The following is a 26,886-nucleotide window of genomic DNA, read 5'->3' as shown; positions in this document are numbered from 1 at the left end:
TTTAGAAAACACAGAGTTAGTCATGACCCAGCAATTCTGCTCCTGGGCACACATGTAAGAGAATGAAAACACATGTACATAGAGCCCCTTGCCTGTGGATGTTCACAGCAGCATTATTCATAACAGCCTAAAAGAGGAAACACCCCACTGACCATCAATGGCTGGACAGATAAATAAAACATGTTGCATCCATGCAGTGGAATATTATTTGGCCATTAAAAGGAACAAAGTATGGATGCAGGCTATAACACATATGCCCCTGGAAAGCATACTTAAGTGGAAGAAGCCAGTCACAAAAGAATATTCCGTGAGCCCACTCATATCAAAATCCAGAATAGGGAAATTTATAGGTTCAGGAAGTAGATTCATTTTATGGGGTAGAGGGAGGTAGTGGGGTCAGGATGATACCACATTCTTTCTGAAGTGATACAAATGTTCTAAAATGGACTTTAATGATAGTTGCAGAACTCTGTGAATGTACTAAAAACCTTTGAATTGCACTAAAAACATTTAAATGGGTGAATCATATATAATGTGAATTATATCTTAATAAGGCTGCCTTACAATTTTCTTTAAAAAAAGAACCATTAAAAAAATGAGAAAGAAGAATATGTCTGCAATGCAGGTGACGTGGGTTCAACACCTGGGTCGGGAAGATCCCCTGGAGGAGGAAATGGCAACCCACTCCAGTATTCTTACCTGGGAAATCCCATGGACAGGGGAGCCTGGCGGGCTACAGTCCATAGGGTCGCAGAGTCAGACCCAACAGAGTAACTAAACAATCACGGCCACAAAAGATTAACAGAAGCTAAAACCTTAAGGTCTCCCATGGAAACTGGGGAGTATTAGCTGGCAGGAAAACAAAAATGTAAAAAAATGAGAAGGTTCTCATAGATGACAGAAGCCATGCTTCAACATGAAGAGCGTTAAAACTACCTCGTGCAAATTCACCGTGGAGACTGCTCCCGTCACACGGGGTCCTGCCCTGGCTGTGGGCCTGTGGTCCAACTGCCCACCACCTTCTCTTCGTCCCGGGCTTGGCTTGGTCACGTCTCCCACTGTGGCTAGTAAGTAGGTAGCATTTTTGTACATGGTGGAACTTTACAATTTATAAAATCATTTCATATTTATTATTTTCATTTTTTGTTTGTTGAGTTTTAAGCCAGCTTTTCCACGCTCTTGTTACCCTAGACAGCACTATGAAAGTGGAGGCATCAGTTGCTCACTCATGTCTGACTCTTTTGAGACCCCATAGACTGTAGCCCGCCAGGCTCTTCCCTCCATGGGATTCTCCAGGCAAGATTACTGGAGTGGGTTGCCGTTTTCTCCTCCAGGGGATCTTCCTGATCCAGGGATCAAATCTGGGTCTCCAGTGTTGCAGGCAGACTCTTCTTTACTGTCTGAGCCACCTGGGAAGCCCAATAAAATCATTTGATAGCTATTATTTGAATGTGATGTAGTTAGCAACTTTATGAGATGGAGGAGAAGGTAACAGTCCATTGTCAAGGTGAGAAAACGGAGGCTCCAAGAGTTTATTGTGAAAATAAAGCAATCTCCACCTCACATCTGTATTGTGCCTTCTGATGTATAAGGTACGCTCACAGTGCTTTCTCTTAGTCCCACAAGTCTAAGAGCAGCAGCCATGTTCGCAGAGAATTTTGGGTTCGAGATCCCACACTCTGCCCCTGGCACTTACTCGGTCAAACATCCGGTTCAGCAGTCTGGGGACCACGGGGAAGATGGTGGGTTGAAGGGCCTTGAGATCATCCATAAGCAGCCTGATATCTCCTTGGAAAAATCCTATTTTAGCTCCATGACAGAGCATCACACACTAGAGAGGCAAACAGAAATATCTAATGTGTCATCATTGCAGTGGGGGTTATGCAACACACACAGACACACAAAGCTTTGGTTTTAGCATTTCAGCCCAGTTTCCAGAAATCATAAGGTTCCTAAATGTAGGGAGCTTTCGGAACAACATTCTTGGGATTCCCCTGGCGGTCCAGTGGTTAAGACCCTGAGCTTCCAATGCAGGGGCTGCAGGCTGGATCCCTGGTCAGGGAACTAAGATCCCACATGCCATGTGGCATGGCCAAAAATAAAATAAAATGAAACAGCATTCTCGTGTTTTAGGGTCCTTGTACAACAGGGGGCTATTGCACTACTCCTGATCATCCTGAAGATAGAGGAGCTAGCTAATCAGCAACTAGGGAATGTGGCTTTTAGTGATGATCTTAGAGGTTCTGCTGTTTTAGCTTCAGGATCAGTATCTGCCAAAGGAAGGACATGGTATCAGATAATCCAAGTTATTTTTAACCTTCCAGAAAATTTAGGTCTAATTTATCCCATAATAAAAACTTAGCTACTTGCCTACAGTCCAAGCTTTTTAAATAATGTTTATTTATTTAGGGCTGTGCTGTGTCTTCGCTACTGTGCAGCTTTCCTCTAGCTGTCGTGAGTGGGGGCTTTTCTCTAGTTTCGGTGCTTGGGTTTCTCAGTGCAGTGGCTTCTCTTGTTATGAGCACAGGCTCTAGAGCGCATGGCTTCAGTAGTTCAGGCACGTGGGCTCAGTAGTTGTGACTCCCGGGCTCTAGAGCACAGGCTCAGTAGTCATAGGGCACGGGCTTAGCTGCTCCACGGCACGTGGGATCTTCCCAGATTAGGGATCGAACCCATGTCTCCTGCATTGGCAGGCGAATTCTTTACCACTGAGCCACCAGGGAAGCCCCAGTCTAAGCCTTTTAAAGTTTCATTTTTCCTGTTTTCATCCAACTAAAAAAAAATCTGAGTTGTCAGAATATACTGCAGTTGAGACTGCACAGAGCAGTCTGCCTTCGGTTATAACCTAGTGCCTGAATTTCCTCCTATCTGATGCAAGCTGCACTGGCAGGTCACAGGCACTTGACACAGAGTCTGCCTGTTTTAAATTTTAAAAGGAAAAAGAGATTCAAGGGATGATGCAACGGAAGTACAAAAGACCTCAGGCTTAAAAGCAGAAACCACTTTAGAATGGTACACCGTGGTTCATTGTTTAAAAATTAAAGCTCAGAGGCTTTGTTCTGTGTGAACTGACTCCTGGGCTCTGTGAAAACTAGGGAGGTAACTACAGTCCACTGTCAACACATTTGTGATCACTCTGTACACGTGCAAGGTCTCCCGAGGCGTGCAGGAAACAAAGTGTCGGCTGGCAGATCCTTGGTCCTTTGGGAGAAATAAATCCTCCAGGGCAGCAGCTGGTCAAAGCGCAGAGTCCTTATCAGCCCCTCATCCCCCAGTACCTGTCCAGTGCCTGAAACACAGCTGGTGTTTCATGAATAGACATTAAACGAATGAGCAGTGCTCACTGTTTCTCCCATAAGCATACAAAGCAAAACTGTCCAAGAAGGAAAAACAGATGGTTCTTGGTCAGCTTTTAAATGAGTCACACAGCTGTGTGTGAGCAGCTCAAGGAGAACTTGGCTGAAGGTCATCCACTTTGCCAAGGGCACTTGGGATATTGGTGAAAAAAAATGAATCTGAAGTCAACTTGTGCCTTATAGATAAGCATAGTCAAAAATAAAACTTCTGGGACTTTCCTGGAAGTCTGGTGGTTAGAGCTTCATGCTTCCAGTGCAGGGGGCCACAGGTGTGATCCCTGGTCAGGGACCTAAGATCCCACAAGTTGCTCAGCATGGCCAAAAAAAAAAAAAAGAGACCGAGACATCTTACAGAACTTAAGCCTCACCAGGCTTTGTGGGATGCTATTCATAAAAATTCTACATTTACATCTCATCTTTCTGAATTCATATTCGTGTCCTTCAAAAGTTTGAGCTTCTAATTTTAAAATGAGTATTAAAGTTCAGTACCTGGACCTAGAAAAAAAGTATACTCTTAAATAATTAGCTCTATTTCTAAAATGGGGGCTGAGCAAAGAACTGCCTACGGGGAGGATGGTATACACACTTGAACTTACCAGCATGAGCTGCTCATACATGTGTGCAAGCGGTAAAAACGAAATGTGTATGTCACTGGTATTCAACACAAGTGCTTTCTGTAAAACACAATGACTTAGAACACAAACAAACACGTACGCATAGGCAAAATAAAACCCCATGCCTACCTCTACAACTCTCTCAAACATATGGGCCAGAGGCAAGAAAGAGATCAAAGTGTCATCTGAGGTAGGAATGAACGTGTTCTGCAAGCAAAGACACCAGCGGGCAGAAAAGCATTAGGATTTCCAGGAATTCTCCATTTATTTCAGAGCACATAATATCTCAAGGCTAAGAAGTAACAGCATGAGGTTACATCTGCAATTATTTCTCATTGAAAAAGGAAATGCTAAGCAATACTTTAATAAGTTATTCAAATAGAGTAGAGGTCATTCCTAATGACAAAGTAAATCCATGCAGGACTTGAGTCACAATTAGGAAAATGTGGCCCACGTTGGGATGGCCAGATATCATGTGCTCTAACCACCCAGACTTTCAAAACTACAGGAGCTTGATGACCAGCAAGCTCCGCTCCACCCTAAGAAATACAAGCTTCACTCCAACAAAAGACCAGCATCTTTTGTTGTCAAGGACAAGGGGAGAAAAGAAGAGAAACTTGGAGATTTCCATGTTCCTTTTATTTACAGTACAAATGTATTTTGAGCATTTTAGTTTGATCAACATTTTTACCTTAAAGCCCTACTCGACCCCATTAAAAAAAAAAATCCCAATGTGTTTAATGCAAGCTCTGAACTGGCCCCAGGGAATTTGCTCTCCCATAAAATGCTGATCATGACAGGTCTACATCTCAAGTAACATCTGGTTTCCATTTCATGGCTAAGAATGAGCTTAACTTAGGGTCAGGCACAGTGAGGGATGTGCATGGAATGTTCTTGCTATTAATATAGAGAATTCTGACCCAAATAGGGGCTGCCAACAGCAGCTGCTGCCCCACCAACTAAGAAACAAAGGCTCTGTCAAGTTGCCTAGGGATGATGCGCCCAGCTTAGAGTTGGGCTCTCCCCTCTCCAAGGCTGGGCCATCCTTCATTATAAAGCAATCACACGTGATGTAGTCTGATCATCCCATAATCTGAGATTAATTTTATTCCTGCTTCCCAACTGGTTCCTGTCAGTAGAAAAGTGCTACATAATGAGAAATCAGACTCAATAACATCTATACTCTTCAATTTTCTGATTTAGGTTAAACAAATAATGTGCATTTGCATAATGAGAAGTTTTACAAAGTTGAGAATCCCCCTGATAATGTTCACATTAACATTAACTGTAATCATTTGCCTCAATGATTCATGCATTTTAAGTTATCTTTGAAGGCCAATGAGGAAATTAAAATCTCACTTTGGTAAAGTATTAAATGTTGAACTCTGTTCAGAAAGTATATACCAGAAGGACTAAGAAGGTGTAAGAATACACTTACACAGTCGCTGAAGATACGCATTCCCCAAAACCATTAAGCACAGGCTCCTACCACAAAAAGCAGACCTTAGAGAACCCCTCCAGAGGCACATAATTTGCAAACGCAAATTATGAAAAAATGTGCAAAGGATGCGAGGGAAAGGTATTCATTACATTATTCAATACGTACTTTTTTAAAAAGCAAGTTGGAAATAGATTTTTGGTGCTATAGACTGATTGTAAGGACCCTTCTCAAAGTCATATTTAAAGCCCTAACCACCCTGCTCCATGTGACTGTATCTGGAGACAGGGAAGGTCATTCGGGTTCAATGAAGTCATAAGGGTGGGGCCCTGATCCAATCAGGCTGGTGTCCTTCTAAGGACAGGAAGCGACACCAGAAACCTCTCCATGTGCACACAGAGGCGAGGGCAGGGAGGCATGGAGAGGAGTTGGCTACAAGCCAGGAAGAAAGCCTTCACCAGAACCAACCAGATTTGCTGACACCTTGATCATGGACTTCTCGCCTCAAGTACTGTGAGAAAATATATGTCTATTGTTGAAGCCACCCCACCCAATCTGTGCTATTTTGTTATGGCTGCCCACACAGACTAAGACACTTATACAGCCAATTTTAAAAGTATTAGAAATAACTATAAAGTTATTTGATCTAAAGTTCAAGGCTTTAATCCTTCATATAAAGTGGAAGTCAAATTAAGCATAATAAACAGTGCAAACAATAATAATTCTAAACACCTTCAGCAACATTTAACATTTCCTTGTCCACCTAAAGAAATTAATTATTTTCCGCACACTAAAACAGGAGATAAAATCACAAAAGAGTCAGTTTTTCTCTGTCCTTTCCTAAAAACATTTATAAGGCAGTATCCAAATGAAGTTTTACTATATAAAAAAATGTAATAAATTTGATTTGTCAATTCATGTTAACGGTCACAGCAGGAGTTGGGGATCAGGTCCATAGTGAAAAACTATTTGAGAGGAGATGACCTCAGACCTTGTGAAAGCTCAGACCTTATCTATATTTCAGGTACTGTTTCAAATACAGTCCAGGCCTAACATGATGGTGGGGCCTTGACCACCTTCATTCCTGAGGCCTGATGCCAACCACTGGATACATGGAAAGATGGCCCTCTCCCAAAAGTTTACCTCTGTCATTTTCACAAATGCTGAACAATCGCTCACTACATTTCGATGCGTGATCATTGCTCCTTTGGGGTTGCCTGGGGACACATATGAGCAAAATAAAGTTAGAAGACAGAAACTCCATCCAAGAATGGCGGACGTGAGAGAAGCCCATAAACCCCACATCATTAGGGCCTCTGATGCCTCTAATGTGAGGTACACTGTGAAAGCCAAAAGCTGAGTCGCACCAAATTCCTGAGCAACCTGTAATCCTTTAAATGAAGCTAATTATCTTAACAACTTGTTGACCAGAGACGCATTAATACATCTTTTGATCAGATCAGATCAGATCAGTCGCTCAGTCGCGTCCGACTCTGCGACCCCTGAATCGCAGCACGCCAGGTCTCCCTGTCCAACACCAACTCCTGGAGTTCACAGAGACTCACGTCCATCGAGTCAGTGATGCCATCCAGCCATCTCATCCTCTGTCGTCCCCTTCTCCTCCTGCCCCCAGTCCCTCCCAGCATCAGAGTCTTTTCCAATGAGTCAACTCTTCGCATGAGGTGGCCAAAGTACTGGAGTTTCAGCTTTAGCATCATTCCTTTACCTGAACGTTATTGACTGGAGACATTTCAACATTCACTTACATAACAAATTGCCAGCCACAGGTGTTAGTTTCTGGAAAAATCCCCAGGTCAATAACGTGTTAAACCATCTTTACTAATATGGGCAAGTCTTAGAGGGTGCGTGTAGCAGTAAGAGACGAAAATCCAGGAATTTTATTTCTGGAAACCATGGATACCGTTTGTCCCAGATAGATGGGTGATGTAAATGTGTGAGGATACACTCAGATCCTGGGGATGTTGTATCAAGCTACTGGAAGATAGGCTTGAATACTTCTGTCTCTTCTGCATCCAGTCCATCTACAATTCGAATAAGTCATCCACAAGAGGAAGCAGGAAATATACACTTCCAGGTACCACTTAGAAACAATTTCTTTTCAAAACTGACCTGTAGTTCCACTGGTGAAGCAAATTACTGCAAGATCTTCAGGTACTGGAGGCTACAGCACAATAAAAAGAAAAAAGCCAGTACAAATCAGAATAGAATAGAAAACTCTAAGTTGTTATCACCCAATATTTTTACTAGCCTCTGAACTAATTAGACACAGAAGCTGGACAGAGGCTGGGGCCGGGTCAGACACGGTGCACTCACCTTGGGCTTCTGTCTGTTGGCTCTTCCCAAGTCCTTAAAAAGAAGAGAAAAAAAAAATTTGAAATGGAAACACTTAAGTTCAGTTCAAGCTGACTTTTCTGTGGGATTGATTCACTCACAGCCAACACAAAGACAGCACAGATTTCAAATTACATAAACGACAGCAATTTAACCTGAACCCAAATACTTACCCATTGTTCTAAGAATCCGTTTTCTGGTTGTTTTCTCTCTTATATAAAACCATATCGATGGCCTTAGGACTGGCCTTGGAAACAGGACTGATTCCAAGGACAGGAATCGAAGTCTCTTACATGTAATTCCAGTCTCCACTGCCATTCCTATCATGGCCTTTAACAAAGCCCGGCTCTTCACAGTAATCAGAGAACCACAGCTGTTCTGCACTCTCCCAGAACCAAAACTCAGCACTGATCCATGATCACCGGTTCTACAAAACTGACATCTTCAGTCTGGAGACAGAAACCAGCCTCCACCAGATTTAAATGCTGACCATTCTAGAAAGGCTCAAATATCTGCAGTTCCCCACATGGAGGGGAGAAAGGCCTTAGGCATCTCTGATTACAGATCAGGCCACGACAGAAGCTCCAGGAACCCCATCCAGTGGCCATGAGGGTTAAAAACGACAGATTCAATTCTGAGGTGTGGCATCTCAAGGAGAATTCTGTTAATACCCAGGGCTCATTCTGATGTTACTGCATGAAGGTATCTCCACGACCACCTTAATACCTATTATTTTTTGAATGAACGATTTATGTTATTTTCCTATTAAACAGCTTGAGTGAGCATAGGAAATGAGTGTGCCTAGAATTAAGTGGAAATTAGATGGGTGGGCTCTGGGCTCACCTGAGTAGGAAATGGCAACCCATTCCAGTATTCTTGCCTGGAGAATCCCTACGCACAGAGAACCCTGGCGGGCTACAGTCCATGGGGTCACAAAGAGTCGAACACGACTGAGTAACTAACACTTTCACTTCCACTCAGGGCTCAGTGAGTTGCTGCCCAGTATACAGTTTTAAACCCTAATCACACTTTTAAATTATGTGTATGATTGACCACTAATTAAAAATAGGGACACTGATATCCAACTAGAAGTCAACTAAGAGCTAAAGTAATGATAATTCCAATTTCTTCCCCAAATAATCTTTTATCAGATTCAAATTTCCATGCATCTTTTAAAAATTCCTATATTCCTTAAGATCTTTAATTCTTTACCATATATAGCAATCAAAAAAAGACAAAAAAAAAAAGCCTATGTATGTGTCTGGGGAAGGGTAGGGGGATGAGGAAAAATGGGAGGAAAAGAAATTACATTATCTTGAAATGGGATTACAAGTGAAAAAAAAAAGGGGGAACACTAGCTGAAAAACTAGCTAAAAACCCCATTTAACAATTCTGCACACCTACTAACTCTTACAGGTTCCTGTCCTATGCTGTTGTTTCTGTGTATATGTATGTGTGGCAGATGCTCTAATAGAACAAATGGCAGATTCCCTACTAAATTCCCCAGAAAAGGTTTTATAGATCCTTACTTGGAGCTCAAATTCTTGGTAGAAGGAGAACTATAAATAAAATTCAAAACCCTATTTGTAACAGTTCCAGGAAAAATATTTATAACATTTTCAGAAAGAGAATGATTTATCTATTGAACCTATTACTTCCCGCGATGTGCATGTAACAGAAGCTTCCTCTTGCCTGCTGTTGTGGATGGAACTTTAACCCAAGAGCAACCGGGGAAACCAGCTTCATCAGCTTCTTGTATTGGGTGGCCAAAACGTTCACTCAAGCTTTTCTGAAAGATCTTACGAAAAACCGAAACGAACTTTTTGGCCAACCCAATACAATCTAATGTTGAACAACCAGTTTAAATATGGACCCACTCATTTTCCTAGACTGGTTTACCTTTACAACTGTGATTAATCTGAATCTTAAAATGCAAATAAATCAAAACAAGCAACTATGCTAGAAATTCACCAGAGGCCTAAAAAAGCAACCTTGGAAAAAGAATAAGGAGGCAGATTTCTATGTCTGACTCTGTTTTAGAGACAAATCAGTTAAGTAAAAGGCTTAAATACTTTAAGAGGACATACAGACTTAAATCTCCACTTGAATCTGAAATTCTCATTTCCAGCATTTATTAGCAGGACTTGTCAGTGCTCTGCTGCTGCTAAGTCACTTCAGGCGTGTCCGACTCTGTGCGACCCCATAGACGGCAGCCCACCAGGCTCCCCCATCCCTGGGATTCTCCAGGCAAGAACACTGGAGTGGGTTGCCATTTCCTTCTCCAATGCATGAAAGGGAAAAGTGAAAGTGAAGTTGCTCAGTCGTGTCCGACTCTTAGCGACCCCATGGACTGCAGCCCAGCAGGCTCCTCCATCCATGGGATTTTCCAGGCAAGAGTACTGGAGTGGGTGCCATTGCCTTCTCCGTCAGTGCTCTAGAATGACTTTGTTAGCACTGCAACTTGCTAGATGACAGCACTTAAGCAGGATGTGATGGGTTAACGCTGGGAATGTGTGCAAAATTCTTCTTTCCAGTAACGAGACAGATTTCTGTTCTCTTTTACAGGACCAGCGAGAGTTGCGACTTTGTGATCACACTGGAGAGACACCACATTTGAGTCAAAATGACTTCGGAGGAACTGTTCAGGGAAGTGGGCAGGGCAGAGTGACTCACCTCCATGGCCTTCATGCTGATGATCTCCACCCCACACTTCTTGCCTCGTTCCAGCAGATCACTGCCGTAGGAGTCCATGAGAACAATAGTTTTAAGGCATGGTATTAATTTATTTTCTACACCTTCTAATAGGAGGTTGGCCTTCTCTGGCTTGTCCACAAAAACCAAAGAGAGTTCGGCTGGAAGTAAAGAGACACAGTGAGGAAGCAGCTCTGGGATATTAAAAGCTTGACTGTAACATCTGATATCAGGTTTAAGAACTATCTTCTTTGAATAGGAGGGTAAGTGTACATTTAAATTAAAAAATTCCTATTCCATCACGTAATCATTACACGTAGCTGCTGTATCTACCCAATAACTAGGGTAAGATGCTCCCAAAGACCACAGACATACCTTTGTTGATGATGTAGGTGATGGCTTCAGTTCCGAGGGTGTCATAGAGGGGAACGATCACCATCGAGTAAGTAAAGCATCCCTGTTCAATGATCACCCACTAAAGAAAAAGTAGAGGTCGGGGTGAGAATATGAGAGGTCACCATGGAACCCCTCCAGGAAAAACAAGACTCTAGAGACTCAACGTGGAAACACTGGATGTACCAAAACTAACATCTGTGTATCAACTACCCTGCGTCAGGCACTGGAGGGATTCCTAATGAACAAAACACTTGCCCAGTTCTTACTGATAAAAAAGAAAGTGCAATCTGCCTGAAGATTTGGGGCAAATATGTGAAAGGAGGATGAAGAACACAATAAAGTGATGAGCTCAGAGGTGAGAGCGCCCACAGCAGGCCTCCATGCAGGGGGAGGGAATCGAGCTTGCCCTTGGCAAGAGCAGCACAATTTCGACAGATGGAGAGAAAGGCACGGGGACTCCAGGAGAGGGACCACGAGGTCCAAGCAGGGAGGAGGGATGTCAGTGAGCTCTGAGGCTGGCAGGGATGGCCCAGCAGGGCTGTGGGGACCGGCTAAGCTTGACAGAGGGCTGGAGCCAGCCTGAGGTCACAGAGGAGCCTGGCTCTATGAACCAGGCAAGACACTGCCTCTGGGGCTCCTCCGAGCCCCAGCGACTGGAGGTCCAAGGAAGAGCAATCTGGCCACAGTGTGCAGGAAGGCCTGGGACTACGGGAAGAGGCACATGCCACCCACTGGGAGAACTGTCCATGGAAGTCTCCCCAGGAAAGTGAGGAAGGAAAGAAGTGACACGGGTTGCTGGTCATCTTCCTCTAAACCCGTCAGTCACATGGCAACTGACCTGCCTACAAGGCAGTTGCAGCAGTCACTCTCTCCCTGATAACCCTCGTGGCGCCCATCACTTGCAGAACACACAGCATGGACAAGGGCACAGGGCCATGGGAAGCACAACCTACTCACGTTCACTTGGCCTGGAGCTGTTTTCTCTCTCTTTCTGCCACTCCACCCTCCACCACATTGAAATGATTCATCTCCCAACAGACACGCTGCTCCAGGCAAACATGCCCTTGTTCCTGACATTCCCTTGGCCTCCCCACCCTTACAGCCATCAAGACTCTACTCGGATGCCACCTCTAGGAAGTCCTCCTTGACTGAGCTCCCATAACCCTTCTACTTTATGTCCACACAGCACATGAAGAGAAAACATGGGTTTATGAGGGCTGTCTTCAAGGTACCTCACGAAGAAGATCCACTGTGGTATTTTGGTGCCTGGCAGTGCCTGGCAATATAGAAGGTTCTCAATAAACATTTGGTGAACTAACTGATACATATAGGAAGAAGCCCATTCCATCCATGAAGTAAGGAACTTATGTCCTAGTCATAGATGCATGACTAGTGATATTCCACTGAAACAAAAAATTTGGATGTGTTCATTCAAATGGGCTTCACTGTCAATGAAAGAAATGAAATTCCATGAGCCTAATTGTGGCCCAGCTGTGGAAAACGCTATTCCTCCTTTAACTGTACACAAACGCTGAGAAACCACTGTAACCTATAAAACAGTAGCACGTTAAACCAACATGTCTTTGGAAGCAAGCAGGTCTAAGAGTCAACGTAGCGTCTTCAAGTCCAGCGCTTGAATTTTTCTGTGCCAGCTATGCCACTAATTTGTTTATTCACAGCATAGGTAATAACTCCAGAGGGGCTTCTCATTTCAATGTACTTTAACGCAGAGGTTACAGAAGACCACGCACAGGCCTGGGTGGCCAAACGACAGTCCACCTGTCTAAATTACGGTCAGCTACTGCTGAAGCTCCTTCCCCATGCCCCCTGAGATTTTAACGTTTGCAATCTGAGCAGGGGGAAAGCCTAGACCTTTCAGAAAGAAAAGGCATGAGTTTGCTACTGACAAAAACGTACCCAAGTTTCTCTGGCATTGACTAATACTATTTTTCTGACCACAGAGGCAGCCCTTAAAGTCGGAAGACATTTTTGTTAGTTATTTGTTTTTATTTGTTTGTCTTTGTATAGCAAAGACTTTGCCAGTTTCTGTTTGGGGACCTGGTTTAAAAAAAAAATTTTTGTTTCTTCCCCCCTGCTACTGCTAAGTCACTTCAGGCGTGTCCGACTCTGTGCGACCACATAGATGGCAGCCCACCAGGCTCCCCTGTCCCTGGGATTTTCCAGGCAAGAACACTGGAGTGGGTTGCCATTTCCTTCTCCAGTGCATGAAAGTGAAAAGTGAAAGTGAAGTTGCTCAGTCGTTTCCGACTCCCAGTGACCCCATGGACTGCAGCCCACCAGGCTCCTCTGCCCATGGGATTTTCCAGGCAAGAGTACTGGAGTGGGGTGCCATAAGAAGGACCTAGTTTGGGTTTTCATACATGTAACTCTCTAAGGCACAACACAGAGCTATATTAGTGGCAATCAGACCACAGAATCTGGTCTGAAGCAGAGGCGGGGGTGAACCCTAACTGACTCTTATATCGAGAATTCTCTGAGCTTTGGTTGCCCAGTGCGTAACGGTTAATACCTCAGGTCTGTTCTGAGCAAAGATGCCGATGAACTGGTCTGGAGCTGCCTTGAAGCCCTTGTGGAGCAGTGCTGAGCCCACACACTCTGCCATGTCTTCAACCTACAATGGAGGAGAAAAAAAAATCAGGAACAGCATCAGGTCCAACTCAAGGAACACAGCTTCCCGTGACGGCCGAGCCTAATATCTTCACCAAGAAGCAGTTCTGCCCAGAGAGAAAGAACAGGGGTAGACAGGTATCCCTGTAGTTACAAATTTTTGTAAAGTTCAAGGTTTGACTTTCCAGAACTCATGGTGAGGGGACTGATCATACAGTTCCCTCTGCAAAGCAAATGAATCTCACCCCAACAGCTGCTAGATCACACACGATTCATGTTAGAGTTTCTATTTTATACTTTAGTTTTACAAAAGCAATCCAGGGACACAGAATTTTGTGTCTGTGTTTATAAAGAGCAACAAAAAAGCTGAAACTTGTCCTTTGTTATAAACACAGAAAGGACAAGTTTGGGGGAGACCTTTGAAAAATAAGGACAAGTTCTAATTATTAGGCTCCACAACTGTATTCTTGAGAATTAGTTCTTAGGAAATAATCCAGTCCTAAAGGGAAGTTTGAAAAGACTTTAGGTACAAATACATATATTTCAAAATTATGTAAAGTCATAAAAGTGTAGGGGGGAAAAAGACCAATGGCTGGATGATCAAGTAAATGAGAGTAAATCTAACAAAATGCTCTACAGCTAGTAAACACTACAATTAAAAAAAACCATATCAAAGTTGAGTGTCTGTTACAATTTTAAGATAAATGAATATAAAATGTACACTATTAATTACAACTAAGTAAAACCAGGCAAGACTATCTACCTACCCCAACTTCCCATCCTCTCCTCATTCCTACCCCAAATGTACTTAAAAAAATTTTTTTTTTTAATGCTAACTTGGAATTCTTTATTCTTGGTTGGTAAATTATCATGAGCACTGTAAATCCACACCCACGCCTGCAGAGAACAGAACCACACCTGATGCTGCTCCAGAAGCCTGTTGGTTCGGGCACATGGTGCCATCCCTGCTCTGCCAATGGCAGTAAGAGTGACAGCAAGAATGGCATTAGCATGCTTATTCTCCCATACCCCAGGGACTGCTCCACAGATCCTGCTTGTTTGTAAGGGCTGGGAACCTGTGAGTGCTTAGACGGTCTGCAGAGCTTACTGGATTCTATGCACACACTTGGGTCTCTAGAAAGACGGTCCAGACCTTTCTTTGAAAAGCTTTACAGGGATTCCTAACCCCTAAAGCTCAGAATCACCGGGCTGGGGCGGGGGGGAATGATTTAAATACACACATCCAAAGTTAGCTTCAGTCTACTTTTTTTATCTTCACTGGTCTCTGTCTGAAATGTACAAAACACCTTTTGAAACCCCAGGGATTTTCAACCTGCCTCAAACATCCCATTGGCAGTGGACCTGTTTTCCCTCTGGCAGTCAACACATAACAGAAAGTATACAGAACATATTACTACAAGTAAGCGTAGTACAAAGCCCAAGGGTTTGGTTTTCTCTTATTTGGTAGTCCAAGCACCTGCCTTCAGCTTTGACGGCTGATGCATCCACTTCCAAGGCTGATACATCGCCAGCCACAAAAAAGATAAGGAGCCAGGTCCCCTCCCAAACGAGCCTCCTTTGTTTTAGAGATCTTGGTTGATGCGGATAACTGTCCATTTTGGCCACTTGTGTTTTCTTTTGCCTGTGCTTTAAGTTACTGCTCTTATGCTTCAAATTCATTGATAAGAGTGAGCCCAGACCCCACGGGAGGATATTGACCCCAATAAAGCAAAACCCCAGGTGCTCTGCACTCTCCCTCCCCCTACCAGAGACTTCACATGTGAGGCCCAGGTGTGCTGTGTCATTTCCAAGTCTTGTAGTAAGAAAGCTTTATTTTTTTTCCAAGTTTCTTATAGTTATTGCTGAAGGGCATCTTGCAATCATCTTATGAACTACATGGGCTGGTCCAGCCACAATACTGATTATTGACAGGCTGAGACCCACACAAAACAGTAACATGACAAGAAGATGATGTAAACCAGAAGCACCGGTAGGTTCTGTGAGGCCTGAAGACCATTGTGCAATGTTAAATCTCCAACAAACATGAACTGCTTTTACACCGCTTGTGAAAATGAAGGATCTGAAAACTACTATTTCGATGGAAAACTACTATTTGGCTCTGTTAAGGAAAATAAAAACAGCAGTCTCTCTGCTCACCAGACCTACAGCTCACGATTCCTACAAGCAAGGAATGCGAAGCTGTCTTGTCTGTCTCTCTTTATCTCTGCCTCTATCTCTCTTGCCTTTTGCATTTCATTGATCCTCAGATGTGGGAGGACCAAGAAGCATTTTCCCACAGACTGGTTTTGCAGATCCTAACGACAACCCACTTCACACACCCCCACCCCTTCCCAGGACACATCAACTACCCGGAGCCCCAGCCACAGAAGGGGGATTGGTCCTCTGCATCCTGCCCCTACTCCAGGGAGCCCTCTCGACAGCTGCGCTGGAAGCACAAGGCAGCAAAGCGGATGCCCCCATTGGCTCCCGCGTGTCTCGGGGGTGCTGCCTTGAACTGGGGAGAGTCAGGAGCAACTAGACTTGTTGTAATCACGATACAAACAAGAAAAAGGAGCAAGCCTTCCTGCTACCAGCCATCTGCAAACTACTATGTACAGTTAAAAGCCATGGATCTGCTGGGACCAGAGTGACAGGAGAGAGACGGCCCAGATCCCAGCCACCTCCGTGTTGGTTCGGTTACACAGGTGTCATCTCTGAACATCTCTGCTGCTCTCCATGCTGCCCTAGGGTTAAAGGTCACCCCGGGATCAGTACGATGCTTTGAAGACTCCTTACAACAGATGGCGCGGGCCTCCCTCCTGGCCCTGGTTCAGCTGTGACCAGGGGTGAGTCCCAGCCCTGCCTGGGGCCCATTTTCTCTCATCTATAAAATGAGAGGGCTCCTCTACACTGGGGCATCTATATCTGTCTAGCACCCCTCAAGACAGAAAGGAGTAATCTTATCCTCCCGTGGGGTCTGGGAGAAGAGTCACCTGCTTCAAGCACATTTCTAGCATTTTATTTATTTGTTTGGCTGCACTGCCTGGCTTCTGGGATCTTAGCTTCTTGACCGGGGATCGAACCTGGGCCCTTGGCAGTGAGAGCTCAGAGCCCTAACCTCTGGACTGCCAGAGAATCCTCTAGCATTTTATTTTAAAATTTATACTGTACTCCACAACACACCCACAGCAGCTCTAAAATAAACTACTTTGAAACACCCGTTCAATTACTGATCTAGTGTTCCCCAAATCTGTGTGTTTAACGTCTCAGGATGCTGCACGTCTGTTCTAAAGCCCTGAGCCAGGTCGGCATCCACACTCCGTAGAAACCTTCCAATCCAACCTACAGAGGCTCCAGAAACTGCCGTGTTCCCGCCCTATGGCTCACATGAGGCGGCCACAGAGCGGGACAACTCACCTGTTTGTATGAAAGCCATTCATAGGGTTGGTCTGGTTTCCGAGAGCCTAAACAAGGGCCATTATCTAAAAGAAGAAAACAAATGAAAGAATAAACGATGGGCTAAACATGCCTAGATATTCCTAGGTTCTCATTTGTATCCTCATTCCGCAAAGTGGTCCTCAGGTGTGAAGCAACGAATTCAGATAGGAAGCATTTCCCCCTGGGTTTGGGTCTGAGTTTTGCTTCTTTATTTCTATTTTGTTTCTCACATGGGGCAGGAGGGAGATGGGCTGGAAGGGTGGGCAGCTGCCAGGTACCCGGGGTCTCTGGTGCCACCGTCAGAGATGAAGGGCAGTCTCGTGAGCCAATATCCCTCAAATGTCTCTGATGGACCCCCGCTTCCGTGGGTATCAATATTTCTCAAAATATGGGTCTCCTGGTTAAGCAAGCTTGAGAAATGTTGGATCAGGCCTGGTTAAATAGGTCTCTTTATGCAGGAAATGTCAGAGCCTGTAAGGAGCTAACAGATGTGTAACTCTCCATGAAGCACGCCGCATGTGACTGCAGAAGTGCCTTGACCATGGGCCACACCTGATGGGACCTGTGTGCGGGGGGACTCGCTCTGCAGAAGTTACAGGAGGAGATAGGGAGCTGGGAGTCAGATTGCGTGGGAGAGAGTTGTGAGCAAATATGGCTTCTTGAAGAAAGACCCCTCTGTCGAAAGCAAAAACCTGAAGCACTAGTTGCACAGATTCAGGCCGATGCTTACTGGACACGTGTAAGCCCCTCTGGAAACCTTCGTATAACGTTCTGACGTCATCGTAGAAATACACCAGGGGCTCGTCACTGTCCAGGAGCGTGGATCTCCGGGCACCATCACTGCCCTGGGAAAAAAGACAGACAGACAGAAGGTCTGAAAAAAGGATTAAAAAGAATATGTCTACCGTGCGCCCTCAATCCCCTCCAGGGCCTGGGAGGGGTGAGTGTTTGCTGCATGGACTCCAGGGCCGGATGCGCTGGCGTCTGACATAAATCCTCCCCCTGAGATGAGTGCCGGCTTCAGAGAAGCAAGGCTGGGCCCATGTCCGTCCAGGAAGAAAGAAAGAAGAAAGAAAGACAGTGCTAAGTCGTCTCCGACTCTTGTGATTCCAAGAACTGTAGCCCGCCAGGCTCCCCTGTCCAAGGGATTCTCCAGGCAAGAATACTGAAGTGGGTTGCCATTCCCTTCTCCAGGGGATCTTCCTGAACCAGGAATTGAACCCAGGTCCCCCGTATTGCAGGCAGATGCTTTACTGACTAAGCTACACAGGAAGCCCGTCCAGGACCCCTGGGAAAAGGAAGTGATGGAGGGAAAGGATAAGGAGCCCAAAGGGCTCACAGACTTATAAGCATTGGTCTTGTCAGACGAGGCTGAGGAGTCTGAGGACTGGAAACCAAACCCTTGGACACAAGCGTGACGATTCTCAAACCATAGCCACTGGCAGATAAAGGACTGATTCTGTCCGGTCTTGGGGAAATGACACACCACCATTCAGTTTTACTTTCATCACCTTATCTATATTCTTTTGGAGATCATGTCTACTGTTTTTCCTCTTTGCTAACTACCCTGTAATCTGTTAGGAACTTCAGTTTCCCATGCAGCATCTACTAGTTACCATCATCAGCTATAAAATGTACGGATGTGTATGGACTCCTCATCCCTACATGACCGGAGGGACTCCACGGAGTACAGGCTGAGCAGAGGAGCACCAAGGGAGCTGGAATGGAGAAAGAGGAGAAGCTTGGAATCTACAGGGCACTGGCTCACCCCAGAGCCGAAGTCCTAGGAGGACGGGCAGGGGAACACCTGGGCCTCATGGGGAAAGCAGTTAGCAAACCCTTCACCAGATCTACTGAGTTGGAAACTCTGGGGGTGTGATCCAGCAGTCCGCCTTTCAGCCAGCCCTTCAGGGATCCGGTGCACCACTTGGACGCATTATGGTCCCAAATTAAGCCTTCCCTGGTGACTCAGTGGTAAAGAATCTGCCTGCTAATGCAGGAGATGTGGGAGACCCAGGTTCAATCCCTGGGTTGGAAAGATTCCCTGGAGAAGGAAATGGCAAATATTCCACTCCAATATTCCTGCCTGGGAAATCCCATGGACAGAGGAGCCTTGGCGTGCTATACAGTCCATGGGGGTGGCAAAGAGTTGGATACGACTAAGTGACTGAATAATAACACCATGGTCCCCAATAGGGAAGTGGTGAAAATCAGGGTAATTCCTAGAAGGAAATCTACAAGGAAGGTGATCAGTGTGCGGAACACAATGGAGACAGACCAGCTGACGTGGGCCTGATGAGGGCAGGGCAAGTCAAGTCTGAGCGGGAGGCACTAAGCGCTAATGACCGGGATTTGGCAGGTTACTGAAAGCAGGAGGACAAGAGCGCATCGGAGGCCTGTGAGAATAGCAGTTCCAGTCTATCCAAAATCAAACACTAGGACTTAGGGGTAGGTTTGAGAGAAGAGATTAAGTTTGCATGCTTAATCATTCAGTCGTGTCTCACTCCTTGCGACCCTCTGGACGGCAACCCACCAGGCTCCTCTGTCCGTGGGATTTTTCAGGCAAGAATACTGGAGTGGGTTGCCATTTCCTTCTCCTCCTCCAGGGGATCTTTCCAACCCAGGGGTTGAACCTGTGTCTCCTGTGTCTCCTGCACTGCAGGCAGATTCTTTACCTGCTGAGCCATCAAGGAAGCCCAAAACAGATTAAGTTTAGCTTTGAATATATGCAGACTCTATCTCTTCAAGACAGCAGGTCAACTCCCCAGTTCCTACTTGGAGAATCACTGCTCTTGAGTATCATTTTATAACAACTTTTGCTAAATAACTCTGGTTACACTACCGTTCTGGTGATATACGAACTTCAGGACTTTGAAGGTAAAGTCTTCAGGACTGTTTGGTAAAACAGTCAACTCAAAGTTAAAGAAGTTAATCACATCCCAAATAAAGCCATCCTATTCAAAAAGTAACCCGAGGACAAAATATTTATTACTATTCTAATTAGAAATCAGAATAAATAGCAAAAGTTTAGAGATGAAGCAGTAAATGAATTCTATGCCAAAAAGGTATAGGTGAAAACGCTGGGTGATAGGTCACATTATCAATTAATTGTAAGGCATACTCTGTAATTTCAGGAAAAGGGGTGAATGAAATGGGAGTGGGGGAGACCAAGCAATAAAGTCTGTGTTTTGAAAACCGTTGCTCTGTGATGATCAGTTCAGTTCAGTCGCTCAGTTGTATCTGATGCTTTGTGACCCCATGGACTGCAGCACACCAGGCTTCCCTGTCCATCACAAACTCCCAGAGTTTACTCAAACTCATGTCCATTGAATCGGTGATGCCATCCAACCATCTCATCCTCTGTTGTCCCCTTCTCCTCCCGCCTTCAATCTTCCCCAGCATCAGGGTCTTTTCAAATGAGTCAGTTCTTCACATCAGGTGGCCAAAGTATTGGAGTTTCAGCTTCAGCATCAGTCCTTCCAATGAATATTCAGGACTGATTTCCTTTAGGATTTCCTTTAGCATGGACTGGTGATGATGATGATCACACATGCCCATAAGAAATCATTTTTGATGTGCATGTACCACCATTCTTCTTGAATTAAAGTCCTGTCCATAAACACTGAGCACTGGCAACCTTGGTGACACCTGCAAAAGTGTGGGCTTGCACAGCTACAACAGCGAGGGCTCAAATGTCTGTATGTACTACAAAATTGAGCCGTTTCAAGGGCAGGGCATTTAACTACTGGGTTATCCAAGTACATGCAGCTATTTTTAGGAACACCTACTTAAATGAAGAAATATTTTATATCTGGCCCCTTTGGACTTCTGCCATATCCTACAGGTCTGGTGTAGAGGTGTGGGTTTCAGCTGTGCTCAAGAAATAGGGAGAGGGATGCAGACACCCTGTGTGTAATGTGCAGGAAATCACCAGTAAGACTGAGTCACGGAGAACTACGGGTCTTTTATTTCCTCTTTAATGGGGTTCTACAGTTTTTCCAGTATTTTTAAAAAAGGAGTGAGTCAGTGTGTAGTGACCACACTACAGTCAAATCAGCGGTCACGAGGTTATTTGGCTGTACAAGCAAAGGTTCCTCTAGAGGTCAGTCTCCCCACGTGGCTGAGTTAGGAAATAAAAGTTCAAGTTCCCCTCGAGGGCAGTGAGGACAGGACCACAGTGAACCATCTGTGAACCAATGGTTCCCAGGACTAGAACTCTGGCCAGTATTTGAGGAAAAGGAACACCTTGATGGGGAGAGTCATTTTGCATCACTTCCTTATTTAAATGCAAAAGCAGATGATTACATCCTTGAGAATTTCTCTGGGATAGAAAGGCCTGAGCTTTATGAACTGTGGTCCCATTTATCTTGATCTAGAAAATAGACAACTATGCTGTGAAAGTGCTGCACTCAATATGCCAGCAAATTGGGAAAACTCAGCAGTGGCCACGGGACTGGAAAAGGTCAGGTTTCCTTCCAATTCCAAAGACAGGCAATGCCAAAGAATGCTCAAACTACTGCACAATTGCACTCATCTCACATGCTAGTAAAGTAATGCTCAAAATTCTCCAAGCCAGGCTTCAGCAATACATGAACCGTGAACTTCCTGATGTTCAAGCTGGTTTTAGAAAAGGCAGAGGAACCAGAGATCAAATTGCCAACATCCGCTGGATCATGGAAAAAGCAAGAGAGTTCCAGAAAAACATCTATTTCTGCCTTACTGACTATGCCAAAGCCTTTGACTGTGTGGATGACAATAAACTGTGGAAAATTCTTCAAGAGATGGGACTACCAGACCACCTGACCTGCCTCTTGAGAAACCTATATGCAGGTCAGGAAGCAACAGTTAGAACTGGACATGGAACAACAGACTGGTTCCAAATAGGAAAAGGAGTACATCAAGGCTGTATATTGTCACCCTGCTTATTCAACTTCTATGCAGAGTACATCATGAGAAACGCTGGACTGGAAGAAGCACAAGCTGGAATCAAGATTGCCGGGAGAAATATCAATAACCTCAGATATGCAGATGACACCACCCTTATGGCAGAAAGTGAAGAGGAACTAAAAAGCCTCTTGAGGAAAGTGAAAGTAGAGAGTGAAAAAGTTGGCTTAAAGCTCAACATTCAGAAAACGAAGATCATGGCATCCGGTCCCATCACTTCATGGGAAATAGATGGGGAAACAGTGTCAGACTTTATTTTTCTGGGCTCCAAAACCACTGCAGATGGTGACTGCAGCCATGAAATTAAAAGACACTTACTCCTTGGAAGGAAAGTTATGACCAACCTAGAGAGCATATTCAAAAGCAGAGACATTACTTTGCCAACAAAGGTTCGTCTAGTCAAGGCTATGGTTTTTCCTGTGGTCATGTATGGATGTGAGAGTTGGACTGTGAAGAAGGCTGAGTGCTGAAGAATTGATGCTTTTGAACTGTGGTGTTGGAAAGACTCTTGAGAGTCCCTTGGAGTGCAAGGAGATCCAACCAGTCCATTCTAAAGGAGATCAACCCTGGGATTTCTTTGGAATGAATGATGCTAAAGCTGAAACTCCAGTACTTTGGCCACCTCATGCGAAGAGTTGACTCATTGGAAAAGACTCTGATGCTGGGAGGGATTGGGGGCAAGAGGAGAAGGGGACGACAGAGGATGAGATGGCTGGATGGCATCACTGACTCGATGGATGTGAGTCTGAGTAAACTCCGGGAGTTGGTGATGGACAGGGAGGCCTGGTGTGCTGCGATTCATGGGGGTCACAAAGAGTTGGACACGACTGAGCGGCTGATCTGATCTGATCTGATCTGACAGGCCCTAACAGTCAAGCACCCACTATGTTACTACTACGGTTTATTCCCTCTAAGGAGAGGGCTAGACAGTGGGAGGGATGGGGGAGGGAAAGGAAGAGAAAGCAGAGAGGGGTCAGGGAGAGCCGATAATGGCTAAAGAGACAGCTGATGACTTGGCTGGGCTTAAATGTCTCATCCATCTCTAGGAAGGAAAGCAGCAGGTGAAACTATGGTCCTTGGGGGAGAAAATGACTCCCCCCACCCTGCCCCACCAAGCATGTAGCTTTCCCATGCATCTTATTTACCCAGGCCACCATCACCTACCACCTTTTATGAACAGGCACAAAGAGGCTTTTCCAATCTAGGGACCTAGACGCACCTCTGGCCATGGGTTCTCCCCTCAGTAACACGGGATCTCTGACAGAACAAACTAGGTCTTTATTCAAGACCAGCCAACAGGTGATGCTCCCAACCAGATCTTTCAGGATAATGAACAGGGAATTTTAAAAGTATTAATAGCTAGACTCCTCCACTATGCTAACATAAATGCAACCACATAACTACGAACCCTCAGGTTCACTACCAACGCTCCACCATTGAACCAGCCAGCTTCCCGAGGTCCTCCACACCCAGTGAGTGAAGGGGCAGAAGCACCAATTACAGTGGGTGCTAGGTATCGAAATGTGAGCACAGGAGAGATGGAAGCAAGGGAGTATTCACTTTGCAGATGAGAAAACAGACAGACAGATGGTGGGGAGGCCTCCCTGTCTCATTCCCACGTCTAAAATGCAGTGGAGCAAGCTTCAAACCAGCCTGAGGGACTTGCCCACACACGGTCCACCTCCATCTTGGAGGATTCCGGCCGGAGCCCGGTGGGCAACTGGGGGTCTGGCTCTCCATCGCTCTCCTCTAACCCTCAGAAGGCGCTTCCTTGTCCACCCTCCCTCCCTAGCTCGCTCTCCAGTTTCCAACTTCCTGAGCTGCTCCTGTCCCCATGGGAGGACCTGCCCTGGGGGTGACGGAGGCTGTACTTAGCAAACCAGTTCTGTGCCACCAAACTCAGGGCAAGCTCCTCACCAGAGCAAACCAGCCAATCCCTCAAGGGAAAAATAGCTCCCTCCCACCTCTGTGGATGGGGAGAGAGTTGAGTCACAAATTCAAATCCCCTGCCTGTAGCATCTCCAAGTGCCTGCCACTTGGAACGTTCAAGGCACTAGCTCACAGTCTGAAGGAAATAGGTCTGTTCCCTTACTTGCTCGGCCTTTTAGACGCTGTCAAGGAAGGGTTTTTGCTGAGAGCCTCACAAAGGCCTATCTCTGCCAGTGTTTTTCACTCCACAGGAGTGGACCCCGCTTGTGGGGGAGGCTATTTTTAAACTTCGAAAAAAATTACAGCACACATTTCCATTGGGTATGTATACACATGGTCCCTGCTTCACTAAGCCCATGAGAATCGTCTGTGCAAAATCAAATCGTGTCTTCAGGCTTGTTTTACCATATGTATTCCCAGAGAGTAACTTGAGCCTTTCTTCCTGGCTGAAGGGAAGCTGGAAATTAAAAAAAAAAAAAAAAAACTGACATAATTGCTGGGGACCAGCCCCAGCTGATCCAGGGTATTCGAAGGAGAGACGGCCTAGGCGACTATTTATATGCTAATTAGAGATATAAAGAATAATAGAATGAGGATAGCTCAGTAGGAAAATTCAGTGGAGAAAAGAGGCTGAGTAGCTTGGTTTACACGGGAGACCAATAAAACTTCAAGACAAGAAGTTTGCACCACTTACGTAGGCCGCAGGCGCCCTCTCGAATAGCGGAAGGTGCCTCACCCTAGACACCTTCTCGAGTGGGTCTTAGAAGCCCAGGCATAATTAGTAAGCGTGGTGGGTTCCAAGGCTCCAGATGGAGACTCAGCTGGAAGTTAAAGGGAAGAATGACATGGGGAGACCAAGCGTTGGTGAGCAAGGCCCGTAGCTTTATTTTCAACAGGGGCTTATATACCCTAAGTTACACATAGAGGATAATAGGGGATGCAAAGTCAGCAGTCTTTGATTCTTATCAAAAACCAGGGTTTCTTTCCTGCAAATTTATCGTATACAAATGGTTTAGGTGATTTACATCATCTTCTGGCCAGAAGGCCTATTAACATTTTATGACTCTTGACAAGGACTTATCAACAAAGACTTATTTTCTCTAAGAGTAATTATTTTAAGGTTTGGCGCCATCTTCCAAAGATAAAATTGCATTCCTATAGGTCGGATGTGTAATGGGTTTACAACAAAGGAAAGAATTTATTACCTGAAGGGTCTAAAGTTACTAACACCAAGGCCACTATTTATTTTTTCTATATACCAACTATTAATTAATACATATTCAAGGATACAATTTAGGGGATGTGAAAACTTGGCAACAAACATTGACTCATCAATGAAATCCTTTACTAGTCTTATTCTGACAGTTTCTAATTCTCTGAGAGGCTCTAAGCTATTTGAATATCTTAAGCTTCCCGTGCCTCTCGAGGCTGGGAGACTGTAAACAATCGTATGCATAGCTGCAGGAGTCCGGGTAAACTTGTCAGGAGAGTTAGAGAGCCATCTGAGGGGTTTGGATTTAAACACTCCTAATTGCCCAGGAACTTTATTAATTGGAGCTGTAAGTTAACTCTTTGACAGAGAGAGCGAGATGGTGGTAGGGGACAGCCCCCAGTAAAGTCAGAGGTGAGAGCACAAAGCAATAAAGTAGGCAGACTCTGGTTTTTTTTGGGGGGTAGATGCTAGAGAATATCCGGGCGGACTCCTGAGGCTCGATCCCGCCTTTGCGTATGCCGAGCCTCCTTCCTCATGACCTTTGTCTCGAGTGGAATGCCTCACCGGCTCCCGGCACATAATCACCATTCTTTCTTTGAATTCCTAAAGGCAGCTCCTTAATACTCTGGAGGTCTATCGTTGGCACAAAGATGAGACCCTCTGCCTTCAGTTCTCTGGGACTCCCGCCCCTCACCTCACGGCTCATCCCACCCAGACACTGCGGCCCCCTGACCAACTCAGTGCTTCTACGCCTGCTTCAAATCACCGGCCACTCTCCAGCGAGCAGACACGTCTAACCACACTAGAAACTAGTTAGGTTTCCACTAAATAGTTTCATTAAGAAGTACTAGTTAGCAAGGTTTTTCATAGCTGTTATTAAGAAGCCCACTAAGTTTTAGAAACAATGCTGAGATTAACTTCAGGTATAAAAACACTCCCAGAAAAACATTTCTCATCAAATCCACTCCCTCCCAGCCATCTCTTCATCCCACCCTCTGTGCCCCAACTGCTAGGACAGCTGGCGGAAAATATGCTCAGATGTTGTGATGTTTCCTGAAAACGTGCATGAAAATCTTCTGAAAACCACAGCAGCAAAGTCGCCAGGGATGAGGTTGAAGGATTTATCTCTGTCCACTCTACCTGACCACACGCACAGCCATACAGCAGGGAAGAACCAGCTGAGGGGTAAAAGGACTAGAGCCTGCAGTCACAGGAGGCAAGTGAGCGAGCATCAGTGCCCACACAGGTTTACACAAGGACTGCTGACAGATACGAAGCCAGAGCCTCAAACCCAGAGATTCTTCCGAGGTCTCACACACCCTGCTAGCCGGCTGTTCTCGGGCTTCCGGGGGTGAGAGTGATGCTCATGTTCATGTTCCTATTTACTGTACAAATGACTGCAGGGACGAGACTGCCCCTGTTCTCCCTCCCTTCCTCCCACTTGAGGGCCTGGCTCACACTCGTCAGGCTAATTATGCCCCTTGCAGATGGCCCTGCCAGTCCTCCACGAGCCCACGGGGCTGGTGGCAGTGGTGTGAGTGATCCCACCATCTGGCCGCACCTGCCCTTCCTGGGCAGCCTTCCCCCTGCTCCCCTGCAGCTTCCCCAAAGGCTGGTCCCGACCCGGCCGCCTCCCATCCTGCCCAACTCAACAAACTGCTCAAGCCCCCTCCACTCTGGTCCAGAAGGCATTGTCATTCTTGATGTGGTTTTTTTTTTTTTTTCCAGCTTTGGTAAGGTATAAATGACATGGTGGCAGTTTATTCACTAACTTGTATCCAACTCTTTGCAACCCCATGGATTACAGCCTACCAGGTTCCTCCATCCATGGAACTCTCCAGGCAAGAATACTGGAGTGGCTTGCCATTACTGGAGAAGATCCTTCTC

At 45.4% G+C, this 26,886-nt stretch overlaps 1 protein-coding gene across 2 annotated transcripts in view; it reads right to left on the bottom strand.

The window, feature by feature from the left end:
* Positions 1-26,886, bottom strand: part of ACSL1 (acyl-CoA synthetase long chain family member 1) — a 64,952-nt gene that overhangs the window by 11,822 nt on the left and 26,244 nt on the right. For both annotated transcript variants that reach the window (XM_070364249.1, XM_070364248.1), the window contains exons 3-12: positions 17,644-17,758; positions 16,893-16,957; positions 13,378-13,479; positions 10,827-10,926; positions 10,434-10,612; positions 7,743-7,775; positions 7,539-7,590; positions 6,552-6,625; positions 4,100-4,177; positions 1,697-1,831 (exon numbers count right to left, since the gene is read on the bottom strand). In XM_070364249.1, coding sequence (XP_070220350.1) covers positions 1,697-1,831; positions 4,100-4,177; positions 6,552-6,625; positions 7,539-7,590; positions 7,743-7,775; positions 10,434-10,612; positions 10,827-10,926; positions 13,378-13,479; positions 16,893-16,957; positions 17,644-17,758 — 933 coding nt within the window. The remainder of the gene's footprint in view (positions 1-1,696; positions 1,832-4,099; positions 4,178-6,551; positions 6,626-7,538; positions 7,591-7,742; positions 7,776-10,433; positions 10,613-10,826; positions 10,927-13,377; positions 13,480-16,892; positions 16,958-17,643; positions 17,759-26,886) is intronic.

This window comes from Bos mutus, chromosome 27, assembly GCF_027580195.1.
Source record: "Bos mutus isolate GX-2022 chromosome 27, NWIPB_WYAK_1.1, whole genome shotgun sequence".
Classification (NCBI taxonomy): Eukaryota; Metazoa; Chordata; class Mammalia; order Artiodactyla; family Bovidae; genus Bos; species Bos mutus.
Note: the sequence above shows the minus strand (reverse complement) of the source record. Positions and strands in the feature narration are given on the sequence as shown.